The sequence below is a fragment of the Doryrhamphus excisus genome, linkage group LG15 (assembly GCF_037039965.1).
Source record: "Doryrhamphus excisus strain RoL-2023G ecotype Guam linkage group LG15, RoL_Dexc_Guam_v1.1, whole genome shotgun sequence".
In the NCBI taxonomy this organism is placed as follows: Eukaryota; Metazoa; Chordata; class Actinopteri; order Syngnathiformes; family Syngnathidae; genus Doryrhamphus; species Doryrhamphus excisus.
In genome coordinates, this window is record NC_136371.1 from 9367077 (window position 1) to 9382709 (window position 15633).

Genomic DNA, 15633 nt, shown 5'->3' on the forward strand with positions numbered 1-15633 from the left:
TGCCCTACTGCCCTGTTAAAGTTTTCTTGAGGAAGACACTAACTGTTGCCCTATAAATGCCCATACGAGGGGTTGGCAAACCAGTTGGATTGTCAGGCTACTTGTTGTGGCTGCCTTCACAGAGCTTATTATGACCGGGGTCGGAGAAATTAGTATATTTGAAAAGAATTTGTAATGTCCGACTCTCCGTTAGGCTGTGAAGGCATCCTGGCCGAGTTCATGAATGTCAAACATTCTGCAAGGACAGATTCCTTCATGTTCTTTGCTAACGGTGCTGGTTTACCTGTGTGCTTGACATGTGGCAAAAAATTAAGATTAATAGTAACTTATAGTTAACTATTGATAGTTAAGTCTAGCACCTTTGTTAAGGCGTAGTGAGGGTCAACCAATGCCCGATCACAACCCTACTAGTTGGTATCCGTTTTGTATGTTGTTATTCAGTTAAACACGTAAAAATAGGAAATGTTCCAAAGCTGTGTTATGATTTGCATCCCAGACCATTTTTTTGTGGCGGTTTTTATTAAAACTTGCTGATCCCTGGGCCATTGGTAAGGCAAGGCAAGTTTATTTATAAAGCATTGTTCGCAAACAAGGTAATTCAAAGTGCTTGTGTGTCTGACTATCATTTAGGAGCTTCTGATTTGTAATCTCATGAATGTATTTGGTTGCTAAACAAGTCCAAATGTATTCAGTGTTTTGTTGTGTTTTCTGAACACCAACTTAATCACATCATCCTTGATCTTATGCTATTGCATTTCATGTGCACTATGAGTCTCTAGCCTTGAGATGACCTGGCAGAGAGAAAAAGCTCTTTGAACATTCTGGACGCCAACGTTGCAATGTTCTAAAAACACTCCCTCCCTATAAAGGACAGGTCATCTTGCTAGCAATGCATCCTCACCATTGTTTTATCCTTTAACTCACTGATACAATTTACGCTGTCATACTTCTTTGAATGAAAACTGCATCATAAAAAAATGTAACGTTCATATTATGACACATTCTCACATTTTCACAAAAGCGCACTGGAATAGGATGCCATGCTAGGCCAGTTTCACTCCAACCTGTTCCAGACCAACACACATTTAGGCCAAAAAGGGATTGGAAACTATTTTGGTATAAGGCCCCAAAAGATTGCTTCTGTTACTTCATCAGAGCCAATTAAGAGGATTTCTGTCTCATTATAAGTGATAGCCCCAAGGGGACAGTTGCTTGTCTGTTGAATTGTTTGTAGTAACCTAGCAATGTGTGTGCATGTGCACTCTGGGGGTGGGAATTCTGTCTTTGCAAATTTATAAATGTTTCACTATTAGAGGAAAAATAAAAAACATTATAGGTCAACATATTTGCAAAGCAAAGATTAATTGTACTGATACAGTGCATTGATCCGAACCAGGTGTTTGTTTGCAAAAAATATAAGGTGAAAGCTATTTTTTTTCATGCATGATATTGAAGTTGCCATCATCAAATAGATTCAGAGTATGAAAAGCAGACATATAGAGAGACATACAGTACATTGAATTAGCACCACCTGAGAATGTCACTGCTGCTGATGAAACTATGCATCAATAATTAATCAAAGCGCTACTAAAGGTCGAACACACAGTGTGACTCCTGAGATCTGCAAAGGTGCATGCACACTGCAGTGGAAGAGTTCTGTCTAGCTGCTTAACAGCAAACGTGAGGATGGCGTGCATTCCGCAGAGCTGATTTCAATTGAAATATTTTACAAACCAAGTATTTTGTCAGCATCGTGGGTTGCAGAGTGATGGAAAAAAGAGGATGACTCAGAGGTAGTGGGTGGACTGAGACCAGGTGAGACACTGGTACAGCAGATGGGCAGATTTTTACCACACAATCTATCCAGCATAGCAAAAGGCTATGAGCTATACTGTATAGTAACCCCTCGTTTTCCCGATCACAATAAGTGAATTTCCACAAAACATTGACATTGTAATTGGGCTGATTCCAGACAACTAATGTCTGGGTGATGTTGGACAACTTCTTGCTCCTTCTTTGATCCAATGTCTGATTGATATGAGCCTTGTTTGAGGATGAAGTGGGGCTCACATCAAAGCTTCCCGTGTCCACCCCAGCCAGTGCCTCAATAAGTCTGCGCGAATGACCTCGGGGGAGCATCGGCTGATCCTACACCACAGACATTCCCCTCCACATGTTTGCTCTGCCCAGGGTGTGGCCCAGTTCAAGAGGATTACACAGAGGAATGCAGCCCAGCCCATCTTTTTAGACAAAATAGGAAAAAGGGGCTAAGAGCAGACATTTTAGTTACTGTAAAATAATACAACTAAAATGTCATTATAACACAAATGTACGTTGAATCTGAATCATTCTGATTTGGATCAGTGTTAAGCTTAAAATTTGAGGAAAATTTCAGGACCAAGATTTTTCCTGATCCATACTCCTGAGTTTGGAGTGACCCCATTCACTACCAAATACAGTAGTGAGGACAACACAACATCCTTGTTGTGCATAATTCACTTCAGTTATAGGTTGCCCTACCCGTAACTTCCCATGATCCCGTACCTCTCTATTTACAAGTTTGAGATGTCCCACAACCCCAAAAACACTCTCCCGAAGCCCGAGCAGGGTTAAAATACTCTAACAAATTGGAGGAAACCAGGGCATCTCACCCCCAAGGGAGCTGTAACGAGTATTTGCTCCAAATGAAAAAGCACTCCACATACCTGGAGGAGGCGTCTATGGTTTCTCTTACTTCAGCACTATCCTTTTGACTACCTCAAAAAAAAACATGTCCACTGAACTGAACACGGCCTCTCTTAGTACATACATATACATACGTATCTCTGACATACGTATAGGTGAGAAAATCAGAGTATTTATTGTGCAATGACAAGCAGTCAAAAAACTTAAACTGAGACAGATGTCCTAGATATAAATAGTTTTTACTGCAGACAGAAGTAATATAATCCAGTATCTATGAACAGGGGTAGTACCAGAGACAGACTGGAAAAGCAGTGAAGTATATATAAACAAAAACATTTGTTCTATTAATTATATATTCCGTCCAACCCAGACCCCTTCTCTTGTGTTCACCACAAGTTGTCTTGCTCGCAACAAAAAACTATCCATGAGTCTCCAGATGATGCCGAGCTCTGTGTAAAGTTGGCTTTGTGTTACTGTGACAGGTATCACAACCATGTTAGAGACAGCTTGTGCGGCCATTGCCATCCCTGTGTCACATTTTTGAGGCGTGTCTCAATGGAAATGTAATCATACTTGGTCACCCGTCGCAGCTGATTGTGAACAAGGCTTTGGTTGGACAGACATGAAGCAGCGTGTCCTATTTTAAGATATGACAAATGTAGCATGAAGAGACTGCATTACAGTACTAAACGGTGCAGATCCGGGTGGCAAAATGAACCTCTACACGTTACATGACGGGATGCTGTAAGTTGAGGAGGGGTCCCTCCTTGTCACACTACCGCCCATGGAAAGTCAAATTGGTTCGAAGTCAGTTCGCAGTTGAACCTCCACTGAACTGGCTCTAAAGACCAGACCCTCTCCAGGACTGAGATGGTTTTGAACAGGTATCTTTTTTTTGGAAAACAAGTGCTTGTGTGTGTGGTCAAGTGACAAAGTCATCCCTGAGGGCACACACTCCTAGCATTTTATACCATCTAGTAAGTGGTACCAGGAAGATGATACAGGCATAATGGCGCTGAAATCACTCTTGCGTAGAACACACATCTCCTAATGGATAATAAAGCTTCCATTCTCTCAGGTGTCATCAATAAAGATTTGGTGGGACAGTGAAAGTGCCTTAAAAATCCTGTATTCTGAACCTCACTTGTGAAAAAGGGGCCAAGGAAATGAAAGAAAAACTGTAACAATTTGATCAGATATAATTTCAGACATAAAAATCTCCAGCAGTGTAGAGTTGCAATGGGTTGCTGGGTAACAAAAAGAACATTACAACTGAGTGACTGAAGTCAGAAGACCAATTGTACTCTGTCACTCAAAGGACACACTGCTCTCAAGTGGGGTTAGGAGTCGTGACTGAATGAAAAGGTAGCACAAGTCCTGAGTCTGTGAGCTCTAGGCATTTCGGTTTTTTGCTGGCTGCCTGCAGGGAAAGCAAATTTGTGTCATGTGTAGAGAAGATAAATCCAGCCTTGCTCAAGTTAATCAATACCGAATGAAGTCAGCTGTTTGAATCGATGTTTGTTAAATTGGAGATCAACCATAATTGATACAATATCTCACAAAAGTGAGTACATTCCTCACATTTCAGCACCTGCTTTTACTGCTGCTGTCAATGTAATTATAAGCAGCTGTTGACATCACCAAAGAAAAACGGAAATATCCATTGCTTGCACTTTACTTATAACTTCTGCCAAAGACACAACACAAATGGCTGTTTTTCATCATTTTCCTGTGCAATCAGACAGACGGTAGTTGTCTTACTATTTTTTTTTCACGCCGTGTAGTGATAATGATGAAATTCCCAAATTATATGTCGACAAAAATGGTCCATGCACAGTTAAGTCTTGCCAAGTCTTGCCTACAGGTACTGTAGGTGGATCTGGGGCTGTGTGAGTGCTGCTTCCAGTGTATGCTATAGTATAGGTATAGGTAGGTAGTGGGAGAGGATTCCAATAACAACCTGTGTGTCTCTGGTAAAGTCAACGTCCAAGAGGAGTCAGGCAGTGTTAGATGGTGCTCACACAAGATACTGACACTTTGGCCGCAATCTGGACATGTTAGGGTGAGTGTGAGCAAAGTTGTATTGAAGTTGTACTTCTACAGTGTTGTTTCTTGAAGATAGACAAAATTGAGAAGGTAATAATGTTACTGAAATATGAAGGGGTGTACTCACTTTTGTGGTTTCTCGTATAGATTTTTCTGCAGATATTACACAGTTCAATATGGGATTTGCTCAACTGAAACACTTTACAAGGCTGAACTTGCAATACATAGCACAACTGTATACATACAGTAACTTGCAGCTCCAAGTGTCACTTTGGATCTTTATTACTGTCAAGGCTGTTTCTTTTGTTTATTTCTTCATATAGTTTGATATGAATGGGATTCTCCTGGAGGGTCATCTTACTTGCACCTCGTCGGGGCTCAAGCATGTTACCCAAAACATACTGTGCATAACGTACCGTACATAAGTGCACTCCTTGCATTTGAGAATATCAAATATTAAAAAATAGGTTGATGTCAGTTCATGCTGTTTGAGCATTGTGTGACTGCTGACAAGGATCCAAGAATAGGAGGACTAGAACTACCTGAGGAGATCAAATGTGCACCCTTCAACACATATGATGGTGACAGGGCACAGTAACATTGAAGAAACTTACCGTAAGTCCCACATGCATACCTGTGGTGACAGTGAACATGACAACAGACCACTGTGACCTTTACTTTCATAGGTCAGAATGATATGCTGACTGCACAGCATTGAGCTAATTTGAGCGTCCAACAGTGAACACCAAGCCTCAGCATTTGGAACCTCAAAACTGTATTGCTTTACATTGAATACTAAATTTGTTTTCTCTTTTGTGATGTTACATATCACATTTCTAAATACTATAAATAAAAGTCCTTACCTTTAAAGAGTCAAAACAGGCGATCACTCTCCCATTTTCCACCTGGCAGCTTTTAGGTGGGTGGGCAAATTTGCACTCTTCATCACTGCGTGAGCAAGTCCCCCTCTGAAACTGCCGACACACTTCCAGGGTCAGCCATTTTGTGTCACGTATGGAAGCAATGTTCAGAGCCATGTCAGCGTCGCTTGCTTGTTTGGAGCAGAGCCACTTGGTTTCGGGAAGATGCACGGCCTCTGAGGAGCTGTTGCCAGATTCCAGGGATAAAAACTGAAGTTGCCGCTGAAAACAACCCCTTTCTGCTCAATGGATAAGATTTGTCGCTGCAGACAGGAAAGTGGAGGTAATGAACTGGCAAAGTCTTGCGTGTGAGCAGAACATGGAGCTGCTGTCGAGCAATTTGTCACTTAAACAGTGGATTGTTCATCACTCATCAAGAATCAAGTGCAAACCTCTGACAAAGCAGAGGAAGCATTCTCACAGATGAGTTCAGTTGGTTTTACCAATGTGGTGTCCCAAAATGTTGTTGGAGAGCCAGAAGAAGATTCTGACGTTACAAGCTTTGAGAGGACTACAGCAAGTGTCTGAACGTCCTGTCTCGGCTGCAGATGGATTTAGGAATTCCTTAAAAAAGTAGGGATGCTGTCTCACAAGGCACTTCCTGTCAGCAATCTGGAGTGGAGAAGAGAACAATATAAATTCAATGATTGTGTTGGAGTGATCTGATTTCAGGTTTTTATCTATTTTGGCTAGAATAAAGATATAATGCAGTCAATAAGCAATGTAATTGCTCTTCAACATAAAAAAAATGAATGGTTAAAAACCTCAGAAATGTGAGTCCACAGACAAGACAAGACCATTGGGGACCAGCCCACCTAGCAGAACCATGGTCGACACCATGGCCTGGCCAATACAAAACTGCACAGCGCAGCACTATTCTGGGCCATGGTCCAGAAGTCACAGAGTGACCGAGGCAGATGCATATGCCAGTGTCAGACATCCTTTCCACACAGGACAGTGTCCTACTATATTCACTGATTCTCTACAGTCTAAACTAGATGTCAGATAACGCACAGCAGACCATCATTGGTTGTCTAGGAAGAGATGAGGGACAATTGCTGAAGCAACAATTAAAGAAAGTGACCTTTCTGTTGAGCTTATGTACTGTAATGTAATACTAATGTACTGTAATGTAATACTAAGCTACTGTGCAAGAAAACTTGGTTGGCACATCTGGAAATGTTTCTGTCTAAAGAGGGAACAGAGAAACAAAGGCTGGGGATAGCACACAGGCCCTTTTAACAGAAAACCTAAAGCTTTGGCCCAACCCCTTATAAACATTTCAATAGATAGTTTACTGTAGACATATGTAGCACTGAATTACAGTACACGGTATTACACAAACCGGGTTATAAGTCGCATGCTTTCAATTTAAAAATAACCTTTTTCCAAACAGTGCGTGTAGCACGGCTAGTAAAACAGTAGCCTGCCAGAAAAGTCATTCATCTCTGTCCTTGTCGTCCTCCTGCTGGGAACTAAAACCTGAAATCCGCATCACATGCACCTCTCCAAAGGTTCTCCGTTATGGGAGCGTGCACACGTACAAACCACAAACTAGACGCATCACTTTATCACTCAATCGGCAGAAATGATAGTACAGTAAAGTCTCGTTATATCGATATTCTCGGGAGTCGGAAAAAATACCGATATAACCGGACTATCCATATATCCGATCCTGCGCCGAACTGCATTAAAAGTGGGCAATAATGCACTCGACATTGTTCTATAGTATAGAACAATGTCGAGCAGCTTAAATCAATATTTGCTTAAGGATTTCAATACCAAAAAAGAACACGGCGAACGGCTGCTTCCAGTCAACTTTATTTTTCACACTTCCACCACCAGAGCACAGCACACACACCGATTCCCGCACTTCCTGGTTCACAGGTCATGCTCAACCCGCCCCACATAGCTGGCCAAACACATGCCTGTATAGAATCTATACACACGAGAGAAACCACGAACGCCAGCGTGTACATATGAAAAACAGTGATTATTGCAAGCGATAAAAAGATATCTGAATACAACACAATTAAATTCATGTACTTGTACGCTTGTGTCTTCGTTGGAATAGGTGTGTATGCTATGTCAGTGCGGGAATCGGTGTGTGTGTGCTGCGCTCTGGTGGTGGAAGTGTGAAAAATAAAGTTGACTTGAAGCAGCCGTTCGCCGTGTTCTTTTTTGGTATTGAAATCCTTAAGCAAAGATTGATTTAAGCTGCTTTTGCATCAATATAAGCAGACCAAATTGGCTGGCGGGAGATGAAAAGGGCATCGTAGTAACCGGATTATCATAATAACCGTGTATCGTACTAACGGAACTAATTATATCATAAAAGACTAGAAATTTGCCGGGAAATGAAAATAGTATCGTAATAAGTAGTAATTCGTTATAACCGATATCGATATAACGAGACTTTACTGTATATATTTCCTCTGGTCAACCGTACACTGCTCCGATCTTCTTGAATCCAGATCTTTGTTTAAGAAACCCCTGTCCCACTTTAGTTGTTGTCATGGCTAACAAGTCTGTAAAGAACAGTGGTTCCACTCTCCACAGCAGGATTTAATTTCACAGCATTTCCCCATGGAGGGAGCCAATCACGTTGGAAGAGACAGTCAGGTGAAAATCATGCCAGATCTGACCTTTAACAATTAAACCCCTCTTATTTTTAGAAGTCATAAGAAGTCTGTGATCAAGCTAGCCTACTTTGTCAAAACGTATGAGAGGGCCTCTTTCTCATGGTGATAATTCCGAAAATGATAGAGTTGTGGTCCACAGCCATCACACATTTTTTGTTTGTTTGAGGGAGAACTTTGAGGATCATAAAAGGGAAAAAAATGTCATTCTAAATGGAAACTTTGTACGACTGCCCAAACAAAACTGTCTTGGGCAGAGCTACTTGCTGCTCCAGTATACATAGCTTTGGTTTAGTCTGGCAAGTCTGGTCCAGGGCCTTGGACAGTATGAACGTCTCTTGGCTTAGCCTAGCTTAGCTTGCACTCGTGCAGCCTGTCTTAGTTTATGCAGAGCTTAGCAGGCGTTCTTCAGGCACTAAGCAACAATAAAGGTAGGAAAGGACAGATGGTCCAACACCCTGTTTTGATCTCAGAGATTAACACACTCATGTGGGGAATGCAATGTTGATGCAATGAGAGGCATACTTGTGTTGGGGGGGGCTGGGGTGATTACTCAGTTATATGGAATATGGAATGCATTAAAATTGATGTGATGATGTTTTTACCTGTATAGGACTACTTTTCAAAGCCCAAACTATTCTAAAGTATTTTATGCTTGGCATCAGCATGCACCCTCCAACCCCTCTCTTCTGTGTCATAAGCAAAATTGATGACAGGGTGACCTGTAAAACAGGATGGGGAGGTAAAGAAAAGCACCATAGTACTGGATAGTACTGGACATTATGGATTACTGATGCTTACTAAAGCCAGCTGGCAAGGGCATTATCTTACTAGTCTGCTTAATTGTATGAGAGTCAGCGGGACTGGGGTGTCTCAAGTGAAAGTCATTGGCCTGACCTCTGAATACCGTGTACGTAACCCATAAGTTTGGTATCTGTGCACTCCATGATGTGTGAAGCACTTTATGTTAGCTGCTTTTGCTGGTTGTGAGCTTTGTGATGTTTACTATAGCAGAGGCCTGGCGTTACCTGCACAGTTACATCAAATTACTGTGAAAAAACAGCTTGCCTTGAGACTGCATTTACACTTATTGCCATTTTATGCTGGAAAACCACTATGATGGAGCCATTTGCATGGCCAAGAGGAACACGTGTTCAATGTTATTCAAGGCTGTGAAGAGTGAACCGCATTGTCAAGGAGAAATAGGAAAATATTCCATTTCCTGTGTGTAATGGAAAATGAAGGTGCCTTGTAACACACGGTTTCTAAAATGTCCCTTTGTTTCGAGCAAGCCTAACGTAGCTTTCTGGGTGACATCAGTGGCTGGTTCGTGTGAGAAATGTTCCTTTCAACGCTTCCTCCTCCTGGAGCGAAACAGAGCAGGTCTATTGCTTGGATGTAATACAGTGCTTATGAAATTGTATTTGACACAAGCCTGGGTTCCTGGAGTTGAATAAAAAGTACCATTAGACATAAGGACGAGTCAGTGAGACTCCACCAGGACTAAGCTGATGTTCGGATGCAAAACAAGAAGCATTTCACAGAGTCAGCAGATTGGTGTGCTGCAAATCATAATAGCCTTAGCTCATGACCCGAATGGCCTTGTTCATGATATAGGCCGGGTCTTTCTCCTCCTTGTTAGATGAGATTACTTAACTCTTTCCTATTTCCATCGTGTTCATCTACAGTAAAGTAGAGTCTGCCCTAGTCTTCCCTGTCGCATTGTGATATACTTTTTGACAAAATTTCTCAGTAAATGAATCTTACTGACAAAATGCAGGCATTTACAGGAGATTATGAATGTGCACAATTCGGTGCTGATCCAAATTATGACTTGCTGACCTTAGCAAAGGTGTGCGCTCTACTGAGTGCCGTTATAGGTTCTGTTTTCTTACCGCAAGACAACACTGGCACATATTAAATATGTTGGTCATTACAAGAACCAAATACAATGAGAAATATCACCTAAAAAAGGTCCGGTGCCCTCAAAGCGCATGGTTGTTCAATGACTCAGCATACTCGCTTTCATATTGTCAACAAAAAAAAGAGCAACCTCAGAATTCTTCCAATACTGTTACCAATATGTTCAAACCATCCCATTATTTTGTTGATAGGGGAACACTGATGTTCAATTTTAAAAAAGCACATACTTCTGTTTGATTTAGAGGTGCGACGCCACCCTAGCCTGTTGGCGGTTATGTCAGTATGGAAATATGGAAAGATTGATGATCAAAGTGCATGTTTTATTTCAAAAGTCTCTGCCTATTTGCGGCCGTAATCCACCAGAATGTCCTTATTTGTACAAAGCTTACATGTAGCTGAACACTTTCAAGTCTGGCCATACAAGCAAACTTTAGAACCTGTAACAGACAGTGACATGGCTGACATGCTTAAGTGAAAAATATGTAACTCATGTGGCTCCTGACATTTGCACTGTCGGGGGAGTGAGTCCACTGCTGTGATAATACCTCACTCCCTCTCAGGAGTGGGTGCAGCAAGACCATTACAGCACTGGAAACTGCAATAATGGTCCTTACTGGGAGGTTCTCCACATTCCCTCATTTTCACCCTCATGCTTTCACACAGATAAAACATTCCCTCTCTTATCACCCAGTCTGGAATGCAGCACAATGCAGCAAACTATTTGAAAAATGATGTTTCTTTCCCACCTTGTTTTAGCGGGTCCCCGAGCTTGGACGTTCGTTGTCCCCAACATAAGAGGCACCTTGCATGGCACTGTGCTGACAGATACAGCACGGCTGTCTGCCTCAGCAACTGGAGTTAATGAGCATGTGAACTGTTGTCATTCCTCGCACGCTGCTCAGTGCCGCAACCAGAGGTCCACGCCGAGACAGGTCCTCTCTCGATGTCTCTCTCACTCTCAGCCACGCAGCAAGCAAGCCAGCGAGTGAGGTAGACAGGCAGGCAGGCAGGCGGGCGGGCGGGCAGGCAGCCGGACGAGCAAGCAGGAAGCAGAAGTGTGCCGACTCCAACTATGTGGCTCAAACATTTCCAGCCATCCCCCCGCCCACACACGTACATAAAGCCAACCTCTTCCTGCCCACCAGCCTGTGATAAAGGCCTGCCCCATTATGGCTCCAGCCAATGGGAGAACAGCAGCTATATATCAATGCAGCCTATGCTTCCCTATTGGAACAGTGCAGGCAATGGGATGAACACTGCACTTAGTGACATCCTCTGAATGCTAACCTGTCAAGGTATTTCCCAAATGTTATGCCCAGGCAAACTGTTAGGTCATTCACTTTCATCTTCTTTTAGACCTTTTATGTAACGCTGCTTGATGTTGCAAGGATGTATGTGTAGAAACTCCACACATCTTTACTGTAAGTGGATGACCCTATCGGTCCGTCCTATCTGTCTGCATTCTATTGATATGTCACACCATCCCCCCAGGAAACAAGAGCACCGCACCTCCTCCCTCCATCATCCAGGCAGACACTCCAATCATTCACATCGCTCTCTTCCATGCTCTAAGCTCTTTCACGCGCAATTGTAATCATGTTACCCAGTTTGATGGGTTACAGTCACAGTATAGAGAACATTTCTGTTAGTGGCGGCGGGGCTGTCCAACCAATCCTGCCATCACCCCTCCTCTGCCCTTCCATCCAGCTGATGACATGCTGGTTGGCATCATGTGAGCGGTGAAGCTGGGCGTCACAGAAGTGATGAGTCAGAGATCCAGATTCAATCGAACAGCTGTACCGTCTGTGCCTCCCGCTCTGTCTGTCTCGGTGTCAAACAAAGTCTAAAACAAAGGCTCTGAATGACGCGGCAGCCTGGGTGTTTCGTTGATATCTGTGGGCTAAACATGCTTTACAATTATGTGCTAAGCAAACAACATTAACCGTCTCACAATGCTTTCGTAGATTCTTCCTATATCTATACTGGTTGACGTCATCTTGTGAGAAGACATTGTCTGGCACTCTGCTATATGTGGCACAAGGGAGAGGCAAGATTTTCCAGCTTCTGTCACCTTCTGGACTACTACCTTCCAAGACATAACACCAGAAATTGATTTTTGCACTCTCAGAGATCATCTTGGATGTGCTGTATGCTGTATGCTCTTTCCGAGGTCATAGCAATGGTGGTTTAGTATGAGCACACATGTCTTTTTCTTTTCTGTGCGTTCTAAAGACAAATAAACATTTAACACAAGGGAGCTAATAATGCACATCATGGGACACACCTATTTCGATCATAAAGCCCTCTAAAAAAAACTACAACGTATCCTTTGATGTGACCATGCAGTAACAGGTACAGAAACATAATAATAATAATAATAATACAGCATAAAAATCATGCCATATAACCGTACTGAATGGTTCTATTTCTTTTGCAATTTAGTGAGCAACACTGTCTGTGAGCATGCACCATTTTGCAGTGTTTAGTTTATATTTACCTTGCCGACCAAACGCCTCAGTAAGCGCTGACTGTTGGGACGAAGGCTTCGCTGCACGAGGCACCACCATCTTTAGTTTATCGTTTGAGTTGAAAAAACTTCAGTCTTCGGTGTTCATGCGTTCACCTTGTTAATTCTGTTTAAAACCGAAATATTCCAACAGTATTCCCACACTCGGAATAGGTGTGTTCTGTTAGCTCCCACATGCTAACTATTTTCTTAGCTGTTTTTCCTTTCTTTAGGATTAGCATGTTTCACATCCAGATTATGGATGATGGGCAAAAACCTGCAAGCTACTATTTGTATTTGATTGGACCAACATCAATTGTGTAGCATCAATTTCTTTCATTTGACGACACGCCTCAATGATCTCATTACTCAAATAACAATTGCAGCTTATGACCGCGTCCCTCCTAAACAGATTTTTCCAGCAGGAAAACAAACAAAAGCCTCGCAGACAAACAAGCCGAGCCACTTCCTTCCCTCACAGTATCCCCTCCCCGCCTAGCACGGCTGTCCTGTTTGACCCCGACCAGTCTGGCTCACACACACGTTACTTGATTTAGGATTTCTGTGGCCTGCAGCGGTTTCATTTCCAAATTAGAAAAGGGTTATTCTCAAAGAATGGCTGATTGATGTTACTGAAAATGTCCTTGGTTATTTTGTGGAGGAACTCACAAATGAATGGGTAAGCATTGGTAGCACAGAATTAGGGCACTAAAGAAAGATCAATAAAAAGGCAGCTGTCTTGTCTATTATTAGCCGTAATCAAATATCGTGCAGCATTAAGTCGTGTTTCCTTCCGCTTGTAAGCCATTCTGTCACACAACAGTCGAAGCGATGCATGTGAATAATGATGGAGGCCAACTACGTTATTGTCTATATACTAAAAAATGAAAAAAAATTTTGTTTGTTTTAACCGGACCAAAAATGACAAGTGTGAATGCATTGACTTAACCTTGCCTGCTTTTATCTTGCTCCTCTTTTTGGACATCCCTCCCAAAACTGCACAGTACATAGCAGATTACTGTCAGTGCTGGCCAATTTAACACCATCATTATTTGTCTAGCTAGATTTAATTGTGCTTTATGTACTGCATACAGTTACATGTTTAACAGGAACCATCTAGACATTTTCAGCAAGTCGTTTCAGTTCTGCATAGCCAACCCTGTGCCTCCACTTGTAACTCATTAGTCCACTTGTAAATTTATTTTTGCTCTTAGCAGCAATTAAAGTTAACGATATTAGTTAACGATACACTTTGAAAGTGTCATTACATTCCATGGAAGACATTTTCATTATGAATTGCATCATGCAACACCATTGCTTGCTATTGACGATTAGTTTATACAGTTTAAACTAAAGTGAATTAGATTTAAGAGTCCAGAGGGACGTCACACGAGTTTATGACATCTGTGCTTCCACTTGTTTCCATTACCTTATAGCAGCGGGAAGAGGAAAACATACGTTTAATACGTATACTACGTCTGGCAGTAACAGGGATTTGGAGCAGTGTAGCAAAAGATGCTAAAAGCTAAGCTAACTTGCTGCTCACTTACCTGATGGCGAACCTGTCACATCCAGCTGCGCGTGACAGCGCTACGCGGTCGGTCGGAGGAGCGAGAGCTGCAGCCCGTCAAGAGACATCCAGGAAAGATGAACAATCAGCGGCATCCCGCTTCTTTACGGTAGATAACTTTTTTTTCGAATTCCTAATAGTGTTTTAATAGTGACTGCCGGACTTGCTGTTACTCTCCACACGCTAGCTTGCTAACTACTTTTAAGGCTTGAGAGGAAGCAACAAGCGATTTTGACAGTTCATGGACGCGTGTGAATGCATTGTGCAAAGGGGGTGGTGTGACACGCGTGAAAACTGTAATAGCACATTAGTAATGGGTAGTTAAAAATGTATGGACATATACTCAGACTATTAAGTCATTTAAATTTGGCTAATTTACACATGTATTTCTGGAGGGCAGTAAAGCATCTTACAAGCTAGGAAAGACATACTCCCCACCCCAGAGTAATTATGGAACAGTCCAGCAGCAGCAAGAGTAAAGGGAGGGGGTGCTTGTTGCCAAGGAAACAACATTGAATCTTCCTGAGGAATAAGATGTGGCTGATGATTTCTGATCAAGTCACCGTCTGCCTATCAAGCCTGCCATGACATGACAACATTGCATATTAAATACAGTAAAAATAAAAAAATGTCATGGAAAACTGCCATAAACAGCAAACTCACCATCATTGCAATAATACTCAGTTATCAGAAGTGTTGATCAAATTACTTATTATTACGAGTTACTTTTACAAAAAAATGAATGTTTTGCTTTGTAGTGGGCGTGTGCCATTGAGAGATGGGTCATGTGATTTGTCCTGAGGCCTGAGCGAGTGAAGGGACATCCATCATTGATCTATAGAGAGTGATCAAAATTTAACTCTTGATTTTAAAATAGTTATTATAATTGATGTATTATGAATAATATTTTTGTCTTGGTATGTACTCCTCCTCCTCCGTACTCCTGCCGTTATCTTTGCATTTGAACATTGGATTGTTTAAGTGCCTGGGGTCATACGTTGCCATGTTTGCACTTTATTGTATGTTTTTATTATTATTTATTATTATTATTATTGTATTTTGTTGTTTTCTTATTCTTATATATTAATAATTTATTACATGAATACATGATTTTAAATGTTGTGTAGCGATTTTTATTATCGGTGCGGGTATCAGATTTTTTCTTCATCATGAAAACCGATATTTAAAAAATGCTGCATACAACACATACAGTGAAGAAAATAAGTATTTGAACACCCTGCTATTTTGCTATTTCTCCCACTTAGAAATCATGGAGGGGTCTGAAATTTTCATCGTAGGTGCATGTCCACTGTGAGAGAGATAAACTAAAAAGAAAAATCCAGA

General features: G+C 41.8%; 1 protein-coding gene across 9 annotated transcripts in view; it reads right to left on the reverse strand.

Annotated features, from left to right (window-relative positions):
* Positions 1–14519, reverse strand: part of mbnl2 (muscleblind-like splicing regulator 2) — a 38446-nt gene extending 23927 nt beyond the window's left edge. For 3 of the 9 annotated variants that reach the window (XM_078796919.1, XM_078796913.1, XM_078796914.1), the window contains exons 1-2: positions 10960–11291; positions 5595–6263 (exon numbers count right to left, since the gene is read on the reverse strand). In XM_078796919.1, the coding sequence (XP_078653045.1) occupies positions 5595–5768 (174 nt within the window). In that variant the 5' untranslated portion in view covers positions 5769–6263; positions 10960–11291. Of the gene's footprint in view, positions 1–5594; positions 6264–10959; positions 11298–14269 lie in introns of those variants that run through there. The other 6 variants (XM_078796917.1, XM_078796918.1, XM_058052646.2 and 3 more) reach the window with 5 other exon arrangements.
* Between the last annotated feature and the right edge of the window lie 1114 nt (positions 14520–15633).